The sequence below is a fragment of the Drosophila santomea genome, chromosome 2R (genome assembly GCF_016746245.2).
Source record: "Drosophila santomea strain STO CAGO 1482 chromosome 2R, Prin_Dsan_1.1, whole genome shotgun sequence".
Taxonomy (NCBI): domain Eukaryota; kingdom Metazoa; phylum Arthropoda; class Insecta; order Diptera; family Drosophilidae; genus Drosophila; species Drosophila santomea.
This window is the reverse complement of record NC_053017.2, coordinates 22,330,819-22,349,453: the sequence shown is the minus strand read 5'-3', so window position 1 is coordinate 22,349,453 and position 18,635 is coordinate 22,330,819. Positions and strand designations below refer to the sequence as shown.

Here is an 18,635-nt window from a genome sequence, read left to right as displayed (position 1 = left end):
ATAATACAACACAAAACTCAACCAAGAAACGTATTAACTCTCAACCCCAGAAACCCGCAAACACCAATAAAGAGAGACTAAATCAACAGAAAACTGATTTCTACATTTTTTCTACCGTAATATAAACCCATAGAATTACTCAATGCAATGTAATTTATGCATTTAACAACTAAAACGGTTTTCAAACAGAACAACAGACCATAACAGAAAATCAAATGTTGAACACGCAACTAATATACGAATTTCGTTTTTGTTTAGAACTTAACAATAAAATATTTGCTACATGAACAGTTCTTTCCTTGGGCAAATAATTGTGTTGCAATGTGATAAGCTTAATTTATTCTACGGCACGCATATATGTAAATATTACAAGTTATAGGTAATGAACAGTTTATTGAACGATTCTACATATATATACATCAGATTCACTAAAGACTAAAGGTAACTGGCGACTCTATGTTTACAAACTATTCTATAATTAGTGCAGACAAATTCGAAAATCTCATTTAAGTTTGAAAACTTTCCCCACTCCCCCCCTTACTAATGGCACTTTTACGTTCCTCGATGGTTAATGCCCTCTTGGACGGGCAGTGGAACAGGCATGTCCATGTGGTGCACAACGATGATGTTCTCACCGCCGTTAAGCGCCTCCAGCTCAGCGGATGTCTTGCTCTCCTGGAGCTGCTCCTCCCGCCTGCTGTTCAGGTAATAGACGCCGGCCACGATCAGGCTGAACGATGTCACCGATATGAGCAGGGTGCCGTACTTAAGGGTTTGCTGAATGGCATTCAGACCAAAGGTGCTCAAGTACAGCGTGTGCAGCACCTCCTCGGAGAAGTCTCCCGACGTGATCTCGATCCAGATAAGAGGAAGGATGGTAGTGTTCTTCAGCCGATCGCCCTGATCTAAAACAAACCGGTACATACAGTATTAGTTAAAACAAAAGGTTGTCTGGTATTTGGCGCTTACTTCTTAGTATCGGCGTTTTATCCAGCATAATGTTTATCTGCACACGGGACGCGCCGCTAATCGGGAAACCGAATCGAGGATGGATGTCGGCATAGGTTTGATGCAGTTCTGCGTCTGGTTCGATGCCTTCAAAGTCTTTGTACAGCACCGGATCGCCAGTGAAGAAGTGCGGGAACGAGGGAAAAATGGGCGCATCCCCGTAGCACTTGGTGGCGTTGATCACTCCGCTGGGCAAGCACAGTTCCGTGTTCTGACAATAGCACTGGTTCGCTGGATTTTTGGAGGGATGACTAAATACGTCCATTGGCGTCTTGTAGCGCAGAACATCTATGTCGTTGTAGATGGTTACCTCTTTTTCGAAGTGAAGCGGCACCTTGCGGCACAGGACCTGCAGGAACACATTGACGGTGCTGCGATCCTGCAGCAAGTGCGGGGAGAACATCGAGGGCTCGGAGCCATCGATGCGATTGCACTCATCGCCCTCCCAATAGTCCAACTGGGGCATGCCGTTAAACTGGGTAATGATGCTGAACTTGGTGATGTCGTCCTCGCCTGTGTTAAGCTGGACCGAATCCACGCTGGTCCCATTGCGCTAATCGAAAACATATTTTGATAAGCCGACCATTAACCAATTTCTTACTTTACTTACGCTCATCAGAAGACCAAATCGTCGCCGACCTCTGCCCAGGGACTTCAACTTTATGATTTTGTCCTCATAACCCCAGAGATATTCGGAGACTGTGAGTTCCTTGAATAGAGGCTCCTGGAACTGTTTGATCCATGGGGATACAAATAATCGCTCAAAAGGCTTCATGCGCTTAACTGGCCCGGCGGCAGAGATAAGCGGCACGTTTGGCACCCTGACCACGTAGTCTTCCCCAATAGACGACTTTTCCGGCAGAAACTTATAAGACTTGCGGTCCTGAAAAGCATATTGGTTAACCATGTAGTTTGCATAGTTTGGAACAGTTTACTTTAATTGGAGACTTACCCTGAAGCTAACAGTGAAGTTTTTGTTAAAGGACACTTCATCTTTAACAGTGTGTTCCTGGTAGGTGAGAGGTCCTATATCCACGACCTTTATTTTGTCGGCCCGCCCTGCTAAGTAGTCATCGATGTTGGGGTAGTCAAAAATGTGAGCCTTTAGCAAAGTGTCGTACTTAGGATCGGGATTGAGCCAACTTTTAGCGGTATCCGAGTTCTCGGCGAGTATCAGATTCTGAAAATCAGTTCAAATTAGGAACACCGAGTTACAAAGGACGAACTACTGGCTCACCTCCAGCATGGTGTTGTTGTAGTATTCGGTGAACCACATTACGAAGAATCCGGTCACGCTGATTACAAAGAGCAAAAACATTACGCCCAGCACTGAAAAAGTGAACCAGATTAATCAAGCGTGCCGGGCTTGTCGAGAGTGCTCTACTCACTTATCAGGGTTCCAATATCCTTGGATGTTGGCTCGCGGTTTTGAGCCTGATTGCGCAGACCCAAGGCTTCCATTATCATGTGCAGCACAGAAGGTTTCTCGGCCCCGTTCGTCATGCCGTAACCCCCGAAGTTTCCCGTGCCCACCCCACTCCGCGTGGAGTTCAGAGTGAGGGATTTTGTATTGGATGGGGCCGCTGTACGATCAGATTCCTGGCGAGAGGAGGGCATGGACATCTCCTGATCTTTGTCTTGCGACATTGTTCTGTGATATTTTTTCGGGGTAAGCTGAAATGGTGGTAATAGTAAATGTTGTTATGTCATACTTATGTTGGTGTCCCCAGTTTAAAAAGTAAAAAAAAATCTTTTGTAAAAAGAACCCAGTAACTTGTAACTTAGTTGCAGTTCAAAATCTTGTTCATTCATATTAAATGTATATAGAGTGTTATCTTTATAAATGCGAAACACGTGGCTGAACTGAGGGATCTGTTTGGCAAAACTATTAGCTTATCAGGCTGGGCTATGTACATAGAAGCCCGGGGTTCATTGAACACATAAGAACACTATCGACTCCTGAGCACCCTTATTTTTACTTTAATTATTCACCTAACACCAAATAGAAAGTACCTTGTATAGCCTAATGATAGTATATTTCCTTGTTTGTTGTGCAAATTTTAAACCATTATTGACGCGCCGGACAGATACTTAACCATGCGCTTACAGATGTTTCCACGAACTAATCGGGGTTTCGATTCCGAGAGCCTTGGTTGCTCCGGAGCTCGTGGAACTGCCCGTGCTGAATTCAAAGTTCAAACGTATGTGCTCTAGTCTTATCAGCAGCTCCTGCGTACATATTATGTACTACATAAGCTGGGCACATACTTACTAGGCATTAATTCATTATTAAACGAAAGCAACACGTATCAGTCAGTATGGGCACTATATGTATAGAGTTGAGATTTAGTTCGATTCGCCAACTCTGAAATCGGGTCAACGGCATCCGATAAGGCGTTGAAATTTTCCAATAATTTGCTCGATCTTGAACTCGAATGTGAACGCGATTGAAATAATTGTTTGACCACTTTAGTAACTTTAAGTAAGATAGGACCAATCTGAAGTATGATTTGTTTTCGATTTCTGGAGACTTCGAGATCAACCAAGGGCTGTCGTAATGCTACGGCCAAAATAAGTCTATCTATCCTGACAATTTAGATTCCTAGGTGTTCGTTCTACTATGATATCTTAGGATCTGATCTATGGATGGTAAGAGCCTGCCGAGCATTTCACTATAACTTACTTGTCAACGTTTAAAAACCGCAAATGGTTCCTCCGCTCTCCTCAGTTGCACAAAAGAGGCATTGGCTGATAACGCGATGCGTGGGCGTAGAAAGGGGGAGGGTGGGTGGCACTGAGCGGGAGAGCGCCTGCAGAGAGCGCGGTCTCGATCGGCGTGCACTTGGAATGAGCTTTGGGGCACCAGCTGATTTTGGTGCGCAACACAAACGTGCGCGCTACGTTGGAAGCGGAACCACTCTCCCGTAGACGAAGTGCACCCACACGCTTATCTTTATTAGCCGCTCTCTCCCTCTCTTTCTCTCTCTCTCGGACTTTCTTTCTCTATCTTCCTCGTTGTTTACTCGCTGCTCAGGGCTCTGCACTTTCGAAGTCTGCCAAACATTTGGCGTCTTAATTAACAATTTCGTCGCGTTTACGCTGGCTGAGCACAGTCGTGTTTATTGGGTTTTTTCGGGTCTCGTACCGCTCCCCTACTGATAGATGCTCCTGCTGGATGCACCACCTATGAGATGTATCTATGCGACAGACTTGTTTTGTATCTGGTATCTGTATCTGTATCTGTATCTGTGTTGCTGTATCTGTGCTGCTCTCTGTTCCTTCGTTCTTTTGTTGCCGCGCGCGTTCTTTGTTCGCCCGCTTCTTTGTTTTGTCGCCGTCTCTTTTGTGGGCTCGATCGCACTGGCTGCCACTGGCACTGTTGTTGTTTTCGCTACAGCTGCAGCTGGAGCTGGAGCTGGAGCCTAGAGTTGGAGCTAGAGCAATATCAGGTTTTCCGACCGAACTGCAGTTTTCCTGCCCAGCTGTGTGTGTACGAATCTAGCGCGGATTGATTTCCGCCGCCACTTCCAGCCAAAAGCAGCAATTAAAGACGGACGGACTGGCTTGCGGAATTTGATTATCTGCGCACGGAGTTCGAGTTTGGCCCACTGCCACCAGTTGATCCACTTGCCAATTGTTGCTTGGCTGCGATTAGCTACATACTCGGGCCGGCCCACGCACTATCTGGCCGAGAACCCTATGGAACCGATTAGATTTGGCCCGTTTCGCGGCGATCCGATCTGCGCTGGGATTAGAGAGCGGGCCTGGAACTGGGACTGGTTCTCCGCTGGACTGGACTGTGCGTACTGCCGACCAAACAAGTTATTACTACGACGTCGGAATCGGGCGGAATCAGTTCGAGCTGGGCAACTGAACTGAGCAATGCCAGCAGCGCAGTCGCTCCTCTTTCCTCATTCTTTGCCGTCGCAGTTGCCGTCGCTGCCTAGGTCGACGCCGCTGCCGCCGCACTGATAAGCGCGCATGCGTTCAGCTATGATTGCAGATTACCGCTGGACGGAGCTGGCGCCGACTGCGCTGTCGAGAAATCAAGAAATCGGGATCCCTTGTTTACTACGTAGCAGCTTTGTGCGTACCCGCGAGACAAAGTGCAGAGCCAATCGTCAATCGTCAAAACAAAGAAGCCACTTGGGGCAATATAGAAGATGTAGCAACCATCCAGCTGCTCGTTCCGCTCCAGCTTCGTCTGCGCATCACTACTACGGAGTTAGACAAGGTCCGTGGGGGGAGGGTCTTCGAAACAGGCTTCGTAGATTTGCCTTAAAAAGTGTAAATAAACCAGTCTATGTTTTGAATTTGTTTTGAAAGCATTTTTCTGAAAGCATGCAAATGCAAATGTGTACAAAGTCCCATATCTACGTCTATTTTTAGGTGTGCGCTGTCGCCAAAACAACTTAATTATCACTTAAGTACTTTAGGTTCCCTTCACCCATGGCCCTGCATTTGGTTTACCCAAGTAATTAACGGCGGGGAATGCACTGTGAGAACTCCGATAAATACACAGCTGCTTAATAGGCTTTCATGTCTTGTTTTCGTTCGCAATTCTGAAATCAAGACTTATTTAAACTGGCTTATCACGCCCCTTCTTGTAAGATTGAGCAGGCAGAAAGGCCGGAAGATCGCAAATACCCCCGCCGGAGCCGTGTTATTGAACCCCAAGTGTACGAGTACGTGTATATGAGCTTAGCATTATCAGTTCAAGTAATCCGCCGTTTCAAAACGTCCCTTTCCCGAAATGCCTGCTTAATGCCCACATCATCGGGTTTCGCATCAGCACAGTTGATGATAGCCCTCTGAACTTTTTGTTTTCCTCGGATCGGTTGACGCGCACGGCTCTTCAATCTCTCGATCTGCCGTGCTAGCTAATGTCTGGCAATGGCAATTTGGCAGACCTGCCTGAAATATTTGCCGGCACACTCTACACAGAGCAGTCTATTGCGCGGTGGTCAAGTTCGGCTGATAGCTCAAGGGGCAGGATGAGTGGCTTAAACTTGTTTTAGGGCCTTTAGGGCGCCTAGGCCGCCCTCAACAGATGTTTGCTCGTGCTGGCTATTATCGGCTAGTGCCCACTTCCTTGCGATCGCTTACAGGCATCTTATCACCCGAGGGAGCTGGCTTATCAACCCGGTTGCCAGGCAGTAAAGTGCCAAACAGTTCCCGAACGCAATCAAATATCAGTATATCAGCACACTGAATCCAAACAGTGAATCCAAACAGTTGAGGAAGTACTCCAAACGCTCCAAACCTTTTCCGGGCCTCTTAATGGAACTCTGATCGTTGGCCATGCAGTTGGCCGACATTCTGCATAGTAAGTTAGCCATGGAATCATTACAGATGATTGACTTTGACACCACATTCGGGGCTGGGTGGGGGCAATTGATGACACGCCACCGGAGCTGAATTAACATATGCGTCCGTCGTTGTTGTTGTCGCGGTGTTTTTGTTATTATTTATTGCATCATTTCCAGCAACAAATGCGCCACTTTGTACGACAGTTCACATAAACAGAAAGGTCGCATGCAACCCGGTTAGCCTTATTGGCATGCAAAGTCACTGCGGAGTCAGGCTTCGGATACGGGTCTCCATTAAGGTGATTATGTGTGGTTGGACTTGGCGTGGAATGTCACAAGCATTGGGGCGATATCGTCTTGGCCTACCTTCTATGTACGTAGTACTGAGAAACGATTGCCCAAGAGGTTAGACTCAAAATGGATCATGTTATATCATATAAAACACAACCAGATGCGCTACCGCCAAGCAACTGAAAGTACACTACATTTCCGTGGATTAATGACGAGGAAAACTTATTCTATTAGCATTTTATAATTTGCCTGGGAAAACGGCCCACTTGCAAGGTTTATAAAGCAAATCCCAGTTAATGGGATTTGTGAAAAGAAACGATTCATAAGTAAATCGAAGTTTGCCCCTGATTCACCAGCAGGTGGAATTTCTCCAGCTGTTTACCCAGAACTCCACCTCTGAAAAGAAAACCTGGACAATTTAGTGAATCGCATAAGCGTCATTGATTTCCCCTTGCTGATTGGGTTATGTAAATGCAGCAAGTTTCTGACGCCAGTTTTTTCCACAGCTGAGTCGCGCATATCCCAGACTTCGTTTTTGCCGAGCACGGGTCTTTGGCGAGATTTTCTGATTCTGGGCAGGCAGCAAAGAAACCTTTCGCAATGCAGGCAAAAAGCTCCATCGGCAATAACAATAATTTGCGATCGCTGGAGCTGTCAACTTTGCATACATTCTTTGAATGCAACCTGTCGTCGCTCTTGAATGTGGTTGTTGTGGATGTGGCTGAGTTTGGCAACCGCCCGTTGCAAGTGACTCACTTGCCACAACAACCACAACCGCGAGAGGAACACCGACAACAGATATCATAATCCCGCGAGTGGACGAGTGTTGGTGTGGCAATCAGTGATATTTTTGGAGTTAGCAGCATAAAACGAAACGCGCAACGCAACAAAACGAAAGACTTCAATGCAAGGCAAGGCAACAAACTCGTTTTATCAGCCTGGTCCAAACATTGGCAACCACCACATGGACCGCCTCATGGATCGCCTCGGCATCGGGCGATGTCGATGCCGATGCCGATGCCGATCCGCTCAAGCTTTGATCGCATGCGTTGCACTAGCAAAACCCAAAAGCTCCCGCTTGCTCACTCTCGCTTTTGATTTGCTACCTACCTGCCGGTGGGCTGGGGGTTTCGCCTACCTGTTTATCAGGTTTTCCAGTTGTGCTTTGTCGCAACGCGAAGCCGAGCTTTCGCCGCCTGAACATCTTACGATCTTACGTTGGGGGGCCACTTGAAGACGGCGACTTCAGTTACTCGACGGCACTGCGAGCGTTCGAGTCGTTTTCGATTTTTACCGGCGGTTGGTGCTTTACGTTCCCTGCTCACCGATCAGCGATTACCTTCCACGTTATAGCCCGGGCCCAAGAATCTTGGCTTGCACATCGGACCGCCGCAAGTCCGTGTTACCGTCGAAAACAGTGTGAGTGAGTGAGTTGGCATGGCCATTTGGAAATGCCTGTGGTTTCCAGCCCGTCCAGCACGTCCAGCCCGAATCAAACCTGCCGCACCAGATACGAGACACCAGTGGCAGTAGAAGAGTGTTGGGGCAGCAGTGCGAGTCGCATTCCTAGGAATTGCCTGACTGCACCTAGAGTTCGATTGTTGTTTCTGCCCCGATCGGTGGCAGACCCTTGGTCCCCATTCCCCACTCGCCATTACCCATTACGCGGTCCGAGTCCGAGTCCGAGTCTGAATCCGCATCCCAGTCACCAATTTGGACTCCAATCGGAGCGCTGGTTAAGCAAGACCTTGCCCAGTCAGCCAAAATGAAACCACTTCGACAGCGAGTTCGCTTAGCAGCGCTACAAAAGCGGAAAATCATTGAATTATGCTTGGGGGCTATGATTTTTCAGTGTTTCTGTTTTTATTTCTGCTTCGGTTTCTGTGCTGCCTCCGCGGCTAAACGCTGTCTGCGGCCCTGCCAAAAGCGCATTTGATGTACGTGCATAGTTTTATGATTACTTGTGTGGAAAAAGTGAAATTTCGCTCTGCACTTCACTCGAGCTGCCACGAAGCAGCGACTCACAGCAACTCACAGCGTCTCACAGCGACTCACAGCGAAATCAAATAAAAAGCAAAGCCAAACACACATTTACAAGACGCGAGATCCGAAATTAAGCATGCGCAGGCAAGAAAACCTAAGATAAATACTTGTAAATAAATAAACAGGGGCCAGCCAGCTTTTGACCACATAACGAAGACGATTATGTGAAGGTTGCAGCAGCAGCAAAAAGCTTCGGGCCATCTTCATCTTCGTCATCAGGTCTGTTTGCCCTGCCGCCCTGCCGCCCAGCCGCTCTGCCCAGTTGAACATTTAATTGAGGTGACAATTGGCTGGCTTTGTCTTAGCCTGCTGTTGACACATTTCACTGAGAAAGCCACCGCAAGCCTCGCTTTGCACTTCGAGGTCCCCTTCCTCTCCCACAGCGGAACTGACCTACTGAAAGTCCAAGACGAGCCACTTCAGTCCGCACATGTCTGTCACGCCATTGACGACGACATCAACATGGTTTAAGGCCCAAATGTAAAACCCATTTCGTTGCGTATTATCAAATGCAGCTCGGCACGACAAAACGGCAGGTGAATTGTCAGCCGCTGGCTTACTTTTTTGGCCGGTCAGTGTCACAGTGTCCATAATCAGCGGGAGCATAGAAAGAGGGGCTCCGAAGTTTCAAATACTCTGTAAAACTGTGCTAGGTTATTTTCTGGAGCTTTCATTAAAAAAAAACTAGATGGGTAGATAAAAACAATTTCAAATTATAGCCAAAATCTCGATTAATATCCCTAAAGAGTCCCCCTACAGAGGCTGGATATAGTACAGAGATACAAATTCAGCTTCACTGACTTGAAGCAAGAAGAAATCAATCCCACCATTTAACTTTTTACATAGTGGTTGTCAGTGACTTGTCTGAATGTAATACCCTCTGCAAGGGTAGCGTCTCGCAAATTGGGTCAGGGTAATTGCCTCCACTAAACAGCTACTACCGCTTGTATTTCTTTGTGCAACACTTAAACGCAGTGAAATTATGAGACGATTCAGCTCGATCTCTGCGCCACCAAGCTGATCAGAGCCGAGGAGCGGATGGCTTTACCGCTTTCCGCTGAGCTCATACAAAACGTGTGTTTAGAAAGTAAGTTTCTATTGAAGTTGGTGATTCTGGCCAGGCAGCTAGGCAGCCAGGCAGCCGCCAGCAGCTGCTAATTGAACAGCCACCGCAAGTGAAATCAAAAATAAAACCAACTATTACATCAGAAATCGCAGTCATATGGAATGCCGAGTGCCGAAAAGTGCTTTTGTTATGGAAAGGTGTTGTTGCGTCTATGGTTTTGCATACTTCGCGGCGAGCTTGGGGCTGATAAGAGTTGCTCAAGTTCTGGGTAAACACTTGGCTCCGCTGACTCACGCGGTCTGTGTAAACATTTGGCCCCAACTGGGCCTGATTCCGAGCAGTTGCAGTCACTTTTCGGAACAAAGCGGCCAAGTGGGGCGTGAACGCAGAACCCAATTAGCAGGCAAAGAGCCAAACAGCTGAAGGGTAGCCAAATCCCAAATCCCAAATCCGAAATCAGAAATTGAAATTGAAATCACTGATTAATGGCCTGACTGGCCGGCCAGTGTCGCCGAAAATTCATTTGAGGTGAAATAATTATTGGTTAATTAGTATTCAATGGGCATCGGCATCGGCATCGGCATGGGCATCGGCATCAACCAACAATGGTGGATCCAATAGCCAGCTGAATACAACAGCACACATATTTAAGCCCAGCTCAAGTTCGGTGGACGAGGGCAGAGCCAGAAGCGGGGAAGTGCGACCTTGTGGTGCTCGGAAAGCGCAGTAAACTCGGCAAATAATAAAACTTCGTGGCTGTGTGGCTGTGTTGGCTGTGTGCGTTGATAGGCTAGAGCGAACTCAAAGTGCAAAGTTTAACGCTTTTAGCTAAAACAGCGGAGAAATCGTAAAATCACTAGCCGCCATTCTCGCGAGCATCCAAGAATCAGACGTCCAATTATCGGCGACTGGAGGAGTGTACGTGCCACATAGATCCATCGTAGATAAGCGGCCGTTTGTATGCACTCCGGAGGAACTGAATCGGACGTCAAGGGACCACTCGATCAGGACGCCATTAAGGTGTTTCCACTGTCTATTGTTTCTATTGCCGTGCGACGCCTGCAAATGGCTCGTTGGCTGGCTATTAGACGAAGTCCAATTGGCTTCATGTCGCTTCATTTGCATTGCTTTTTCGGCTTCGCGTATGAATATGAATAATGGCATACGGCGGTGTGGCTGGAATTGTCGATAATAAAATGTCTCGGCTTGCGAACGAAAGACACAAGTATCTCATAAGTTTTGCGCTTGCGCAGCCCTGGCCTCGGTCAAGGTAGCTCGCAGGTTAACCTCAACGGAGGCCGAGCCTGTTGGCCCATTAAGAAGCGCTTAATGGCGCAAGGTCCATGTGCCTGTCAGGAAGGGCGCACTCGACTGCTGGAACAAAGTTCGCTGACTCGAAGGTTCTGGAGTTGGACTGGCAGATTGGCTTTTCAGCTTTTGTGCTGCGATACATACGATTTCAGGCCAAAGCCCGCATATTGACAAAGCGATGTCAAAACAGCACAAGGCCAGCACGCCCCAAAACGTGTCTGGGCTCTTTGGGCCTCGGGTTCTCTTGAAAAGACGGCAGGTGAAAATGGAAAGATCGGGCAAGACGACAAGAATGATTGGAATCTGAGAGTCAAGATCGCGAAGCGATGGCCTAGGCCCAATGTCATTCAGAACAGAGTGCAGTGTTCGAGATGCGGTATTGAATGATTACTTTCCTGTTTGTCTGGCTGCCACCGGCAATTATAGATTAACGAGCTAAGACTACAATTTAACCGGTATTACGGCTAGTTTGTCCGTGTGTCTCTAGGTCTCCGTGAAACAACGCGATATGCTTCATATATAATTTTATTTTGCATTTTAGTTAACAACTGCAAGGCGGTTTGCTCTTCACCCTCCAGCACCCCAAACCCCAAAGCCGACCTGTCAACATGAACGGCCCGAAACACAAGTTTTGCACAAAACTCTCCAGCACATATCTGCGAAAGTGGTGTAAGTATTCCATAGCGATGTTTAGATAAGACCTGAGGTTAATTCCAAATCGCCCACATCATTACGGGGCAGCACTCCCATGCAAGAAATTGCCATATAAATTTCCAGATTGTTATCGTAATAACCAATCAGACAACTTCACCGGTAATCAGGTGGCGATTGAATCGGTGTTATAACTCCACGTGCCACATTCTTGTTTTGAACCAAAGTATAGTTCCTATTGCTCGACTGGTTAGACTGGTATCTGAGCGGAAGTAGTTCTATTTATTACAGTGTACATAGGTATGAGATGAGCTGGATGCCAGACGAGTTCCTATTTACTCGAGCATTCCCATTTCCACAATTGTCTTGATTCCGAAGTTCTTCTGGCAGGCATAAACGAAATCCGGTTATAGTTTTAACTAGACTTTCCAGTTCTGCTGTATACTTACTCAATCAATACTAATTGGCCGTATTTATAGATAATGGGAGATTGTAGAACTGGGAGCTAAGGTCAAAGGGTCAGTGATTCATTCGCACAGCTCGTTCAGCGATCTATAAATATTTATGTCCCATCCCAAACATTGCAACCGAGAGTTTTCTCTCGTGCGTCAAATCAAATATGAGGTCCGATCAAAGGCAATACACTTTTCACGTTTACCCACCTAATACTAAATGACTCACCCCACTTATCCAGTAATTTATGCAATCGGTGAACAATTGCTAAACAATTCGCAACGGTTTTTCAGGGATTACGATTGTCGTCGCGGCGGCGCTGATAATTGGCGGCATTGTGGTGGCCTGTGAATTCACCGTGCTGATCGATGCGGTCGTGGACCGAATGGTGGCCCTGCGTCCCGGCGCCAAGACCTTCGGTTGGTGGGCCAAGCCCCCAGTGGAGCCCAGAATCAGTCTGTACATCTACAACGTAACCAATGCGGACGACTTCCTCAGCAACGGCTCCAAGGCCATTGTCGATGAGGTGGGACCCTACGTTTACAGGTAAAAGATCACAATTGTTATCATTAAAAGGCATCTGGCTTAATTCATTACCTCATCTGCAGCGAGACCTGGGAGAAGGTGAACATCGTAGAGAATGACAATGGCACGCTGAGCTACAATCTCCGCAAGATCTACTCGTTCCGCGAAGATCTGTCGGTGGGGCCCGAAGACGACGTGGTTATTGTGCCCAACATTCCCATGTTGAGTGCCACCTCGCAGAGCAAGCACGCGGCCCGGTAAGTACTCCGTACTTAGCTCCGTTTAAAAGTGTTTCCCCATTTTTAACCGTGAACTTCTTGGTTCAGATTCCTGCGTCTGGCCATGGCCAGTATCATGGACATACTGAAGATCAAGCCATTCGTTCAGGTGTCCGTGGGCCAGTTGCTCTGGGGCTACGAGGATCCACTGCTCAAGCTGGCGAAGGATGTCGTGCCCAAGGAGCAAAAGCTGCCCTACGAGGAGTTCGGCCTGCTGTACGGCAAGAACGGCACCTCATCCGACCGGGTGACTGTGAACACAGGTGTCGACGACATTAGGAATTACGGCGTCATCGACAACTTCAACGGTCGCACCCATCTACCCCACTGGACCACCGACGCATGCAACACTTTGGCCGGCACCGACGGCTCCATCTTCCCCCCACACATCGACCACGATCGCATCCTGCATGTTTATGACAAAGATCTGTGCCGCCTTCTGCCCTTGGTGTTTGAGAAAGAAGTGATGACTTCAAACGAGGTGCCCGGATACCGGTTCACCCCACCAGAGTGGGTCTTCGCCGACGTGGACAGCCACCCGGACAACATGTGCTTCTGCCCCGCAGGCAAGCCGTCTTGCTCCCCCAACGGACTCTTCAACGTCTCGCTGTGTCAATACGGTGAGCATGAACCCGGTATACCATTCCCGGCCAAATTCAAAAGTAAAGCTCTCTGCAGATTCTCCCATCATGCTAAGTTTCCCGCATTTCTACTTGGCCGATGAAAGCCTGAGGACACAAGTGGAAGGTATTTCGCCACCTATGAAAGAGAAGCATCAGTTCTTCTTCGACGTTCAGCCTGTAAGACCCAAAAAATACCATCTATCTCGCAGTTGTAAACTTACTATGTTTTTTCGCAGAAAATGGGAACTACGCTGAGAGTTCGCGCCCGTATCCAGATCAATTTGGCCGTAAGCCAGGTGTTTGATATCAAGCAGGTGGCCAACTTCCCGGACATCATCTTTCCCATCCTCTGGTTCGAGGAGGGCATCGACAACCTTCCCGACGAGGTCACCGACCTGATGCGCTTTGCGGAGCAGGTGCCTCCCAAGATCCGCGTGGCACTTATCATCGGTCTATGCGCACTAGGTGTGATTCTACTACTGCTGTCGACCTTCTGCCTGATCCGCAACTCGCACCGGCAGAGCACCCTGCATCTGGAGGGGTCCAACTATCTGGCCACCGCCCAGGTGGACATGAACAAGAAGCAGAACAAGGATAACCAACCCGCCAGATACTAGGCGCTCTAGTCGCTGTCTGGTCGCAGTACGAGGGTCTTTGGGTGACTTCGTTTAGTATAAGCCGTAGCTAGTAACAGGGACCTGCCCGTCCCACTCCCACTCCCACTTCCACTCCTACTCCCATTCCGACCTCCCTATGTCAACCCCAATCCCAATCCCAATCCCAATTCCATCCCCGCAGAGGAAGGTGCGTCTATGTAGTTAAAAGAAATGGAGCTGGGAAGACTTGTATGTATTTGTATGTGTATCTGTATCTATTGTATTGTATGTAGGTTATCTTCGTAAGTAAGCGTTATGAAAATTTTGATGTGTAGTCTAACGAAACAGTCGTGATCGCTAAAGGGCTCAAAGCTTCGACTTAGACAATATTTGTTATACCAAAACAGAAACAGAAACCGATCCCGCACTTGCTTTCTTTAACCCTGTTGAAATGAAATTTAATGTCCAATCAAGTCACAGAACTCGAAACGTTTCTCAAATAAAACAAAGTTCCGTCCTCGAATACAAATGTGCTTTATTAGACCAAATGCTGGACCTGGACACGATCCGCATATGAAATTTATATTCTATAAATACATAACATTGTCGATCTAATGTACGATTTATATTCATTAATGTGTACAATAAATAACGATATGATTTTAATTAGAGATCCTCTTCAATCCATGTATGTGTAAATGATTCACAAGCTCTGCCTTTTATAATGAGCAGTGCTATCCAGATTTCAAAATTCACAATGAATGCAAAACTGAGTTTCCAACTGCGCGGAAGAAATTATATAATAATCGTGAATACATTATTGAAAGGAATGTTTCTGCGTATAATAAATGTGTAATTCAATTATATTATATATATAGCCCAGGTAAGGAACCATTTCCTTATATGCATTGTGTGCATATCGTTTTTTGGAGTCTGATCAAAATTGATCTGACAAATTCCAATATTTCCAAGTAATATATTTTGGAAAATATTTTTTTATTAATAGTTGAACTACAATTTAAGATGACCTATAACTCTGGCCAGGTTATTTCAATCCCCAGTTCAGCAATCTAGACGTTTCCTGCTCAATCCCAAAAGTATGCAATCCCAAGAAATGTCGGAAAACGGAAAGTTAAAACTGCCAATTTTTCTAATACAGCTCTTTTTCAAAATTGTATTTGTACGTTTCAGGGACCGTTAAAATGGAAAGTATATGTTTAATAAAAGCACCTCCATTTAAAGTTATTGTAATGAACATCTTCTGTCATATTCTTTTTTAAGTATAATTTCCGGAATGATTGGCCGCTACATCTTTTCAGCGTTTAAGTATTACCCTAAGGCTAATTTATACCTTTTATAACGCGTCACATTAAACGATTAATTTTTACGACATGAAATTAGGGCACCCATTGACCGGTATATTGAATTAAAAGTACTTTTACTTTTTATTTTCACATCGAACCAGACCGGATTCTGAAGCATAGCCACTACGTTGTCAATAAAAATGAGATTCCGAGTCCGGGGAAGATCAGACAGACCAGCCAAAGCCAGACGTTAATGGCGAGTCATTTGTTTCGTTGCACGTTTGGCTGCCCGCGGCACCGATAACAGCAGATTCATCTGTCTGTGGCTGATAAGCTCGCCTTTGCCAAAACCCCAGGGCAGACTCGCCTGTTCAATGGCAGGCCATCCACACCTGCTCCCGATCAAGGTCAGTGCTATCCCGGTGGGGTCCACCCGGCGAGAGGGGGCATCTCTGGAGGCAGTGCAGCAGTTCCCAGCCCTCGAGGACAATCTGCGTAATGGCCATTTTCTATGCTCGGATCATAGGTCTGTCGTTATCACAGCTATTCCCAGTGTTGGCAGCAGCTTTGGTGATAACCTTTCTGCTATTTGATTTTATAAACTTTGTTTTCATTCCATTTCGATTCAAATGAAACAAGAGGAGCCAATGGGAGGCGGAGGCTGGTGATAAGTGATTGCACGGCCGTTGCCGAAAGCATTTAGAATTCGACTCAAACGGATCGCGTGTTTTCCCCCGATCGGACGCGAATCACTCCCGTCTCTGGTTTCGGTCAAAGCCGTCCTTAGAAAATTAGAAACAATGAAGCCAGTTCAGTGGGTGAAAATAGTGCTCTGCCTGATCCTTGCGGCCCTCAATGTATTCCTCTTCGTGGTGTCATGTGGCGTGGACTACCGCATCTTGGTGGCTAGGGAACATATACGCTTCCGCCAGGAGATGCCGACCATGGACAGTTGGATAAACTCGCCGTTCGGGAAGCTGAAGAGCTACGTCTTCAACGTGACCAACGCCGAGGAGTTCCGCCGCGGTCGTGATAATAAGCTTAAGGTGAAGGAGATTGGCCCCATCGTGTACAAGATCGTGGGGTTCAACGACATCCTAGAACGCAACGAGACAAACGTTAAGTATCGCAAGCACCGATACCGCGTAGTGGAATTCCTTCCGGAGGACAGTGTGGCACCCGACGTCCTCAACTGGACCATTACGTCCACGAACAACGTTATCCTGGGCGCAGCGACGAAGATCAAGCATACGGCGCCATTTGCAGCCTTGGGTTTTGATGCCGCTCTTATGATGGAGGATATATTTGTTACAGACAGCGTTTACTACTTCCTGTGGGAGTTCACGCGTCCCCTGCTGCAAACGCTCTCCAGGATCTCCAACATAAGATCCAACGTTGCAGTTCTCTACAACGTAAGTTCCTTGCATATCCTTAGTTCCTCGCTAATATTTTCCCGCAGGCTCTCAAGGAGAAGGAAGAGGTGTACACGGTCAACATTGGCCCGAAACGCGGCATTGAGAACTTCTTTCGCATCGAGACGCTCAACGACGAGGTGATCATCCGGGAACAGCTTCCGCACACGCTTCTGCACGACTCCAACTCCTGCCCCTTTAACGTGACCGGAGCGCTGGACAACTCTCTCTTTCCGCCCTTTGTCCAGCCGGATACGCCGCTGGACATAGTGGCTATCGAGTCCTGCCGGGTCCTCCCGCTGACGTACCAGCGCCAGGAGCGGTACAACGGCCTTGACACCTTCCGCTACACGCTGCTTAAACCTTACCAGAAGCCTCCCGGATGCCTGGACAGTAGCTACGGGATCAAGCTTCCTGACGGAATGTTTGACGTATCCCAGTGTGTGATAAGTACGCTTCTACGGCCATAACAGCACCGCAGGTTTTGTAAGAAATCTATCTTATCCCCAAAAGATGACGCCCCCTCTGCGTTTTCGATGCCACACTTTTACGGAAGCAGCTACAACTGGAGCCAGCACTACGAAGGATACACCCCCAACACCGAGGATCACGAGCCATACATTTTGCTGGAGCCGGTCACCGGTATTCCGGTTACGGAGAAGTACCGCTTCCAGTCCAACATTCCTATTCCGGATCTCAGCAGCTTTAGCTTACGCCTTAAACGGTTTAGCAACATGATGATTCCCAGTTTTTGGTATGAGTTCGTAAGTACTTTCCCGCTGCACGAGGTGTGCATATGATCACTCTCTAATCCCTCCCAGGAAATGGGAGAGCTGCCCGGCTTCGTGACCGCCCTCATGTGGATCAACGTCAACATTGTGCCCCACATGCAGCCGTATTGCATGGCCCTCTTCCTGGTGCTGGCCCTGTGGAGTGTCCTAAAGGCCATCAGAGTGGCCTGTGGCGACCTGAGCTATGCGGGTCTCTTCCGGAAGTTATGTGGCGACATGGGTGCGGTCACCGCGCTAGAGACCAAATTCCAGGCCACTAACGATTCCCCCGACGTGGCTGTCAAATAGTGATCTACTTTCTAGACTGGACCCGTGTATATATGTATGCAAGACTTAGATTTAGGGTAGAGGTGTCGCTGCTGATGAACTATCAGTAGTCCGCCGTTACGTAATATACGATTTAGTGGAAAATTGAATGTGCCTCATTTCACCTTATCTGTCAGCCGGTCAGCCAACCAGACGGCCAGGTCCAAGCGCTCCTCTGCCGTCTCCTCCTCCGCCGCCGTCACCAAGCAGGCAGTTTGAGGTCGCGGCTCTGTTTGATTCGCCCCGCCTCTTGTGCCGTGCGGCATGACACTGAAAACTTGGGCACGTACCGAAGATTTATTTTGCGTTTTATTCAATCTGTGCATTTACTTTTTATTGTTAGTATTTCTTCAGCCTCTATGCCGCCTCTGAGCCGTTGTTGTGGATTTTGCGGTTTGTTTACTTTTGTTTGCCTTGCTTACTTCTCCTTCTTCTTCCTGAACCTGAACTTTTGCACATGTCTCATGATCTTCCCTGCCTTCGGTGCTGATGCCCTGTCCGGCTTCAAGGTAAGGTACCCTTGGCCCCCTGCCCCTTTACACCTTGGACCTGTTGGACCCGTTAACCCCCCCGCCGGAGCACCGCGTCCGGGAGTTTTTTTCCTTTCCGATCGAGCACTCGCGATTTGCATAAATCGATGCGAACCCCCAGCGCAGCGCTCGAGGCTA

General features: G+C 47.7%; 3 protein-coding genes across 5 annotated transcripts; 2 read left to right on the top strand and 1 right to left on the bottom strand.

The window, feature by feature from the left end:
- Nucleotides 1-373: 373 nt before the first annotated feature.
- LOC120446691 (lysosome membrane protein 2) lies at nt 374-5,245 on the bottom strand. Of its 2 annotated transcripts, none has more exons than XM_039627787.2 (7): nt 3,692-5,245; nt 2,397-2,682; nt 2,246-2,337; nt 1,961-2,188; nt 1,619-1,891; nt 970-1,561; nt 374-905 (listed from the first exon to the last, which is right to left on the bottom strand). In XM_039627787.2, the coding sequence occupies exons 2-7, from the start codon at nt 2,653-2,655 to the stop codon at nt 553-555; spliced, it is 1,797 nt and encodes a 598-aa protein (XP_039483721.1). In that variant the 5' UTR covers nt 2,656-2,682; nt 3,692-5,245; the 3' UTR covers nt 374-552. The 2 variants fall into 2 exon arrangements, with proteins under 2 accessions (XP_039483721.1, XP_039483719.1); XM_039627785.2 differs by lacking the exon at nt 3,692-5,245 and adding an exon at nt 3,022-3,160.
- A 1,049-nt stretch (nt 5,246-6,294) lies between these two features.
- On the top strand, nt 6,295-14,820 carry LOC120445451 (lysosome membrane protein 2). 2 transcript variants are annotated; one of them, XM_039625894.2, is made up of 7 exons: nt 7,890-8,027; nt 11,570-11,697; nt 12,426-12,678; nt 12,741-12,914; nt 12,984-13,555; nt 13,614-13,735; nt 13,795-14,820. In XM_039625894.2, exons 2-7 carry the CDS (start codon nt 11,637-11,639, stop codon nt 14,173-14,175), a joined length of 1,563 nt encoding a protein of 520 aa, XP_039481828.1. In that variant the 5' UTR covers nt 7,890-8,027; nt 11,570-11,636; the 3' UTR covers nt 14,176-14,820. The 2 variants fall into 2 exon arrangements, with proteins under 2 accessions (XP_039481829.1, XP_039481828.1); XM_039625895.2 differs by lacking the exons at nt 7,890-8,027; nt 11,570-11,697 and adding an exon at nt 6,295-6,334.
- A 1,344-nt stretch (nt 14,821-16,164) lies between these two features.
- On the top strand, nt 16,165-18,072 carry LOC120445452 (scavenger receptor class B member 1). Its single transcript, XM_039625897.2, has 4 exons — nt 16,165-16,870; nt 16,918-17,320; nt 17,384-17,634; nt 17,692-18,072. The coding sequence occupies exons 1-4, from the start codon at nt 16,259-16,261 to the stop codon at nt 17,947-17,949; spliced, it is 1,524 nt and encodes a 507-aa protein (XP_039481831.1). The 5' UTR covers nt 16,165-16,258; the 3' UTR covers nt 17,950-18,072.
- Nucleotides 18,073-18,635: the final 563 nt, after the last annotated feature.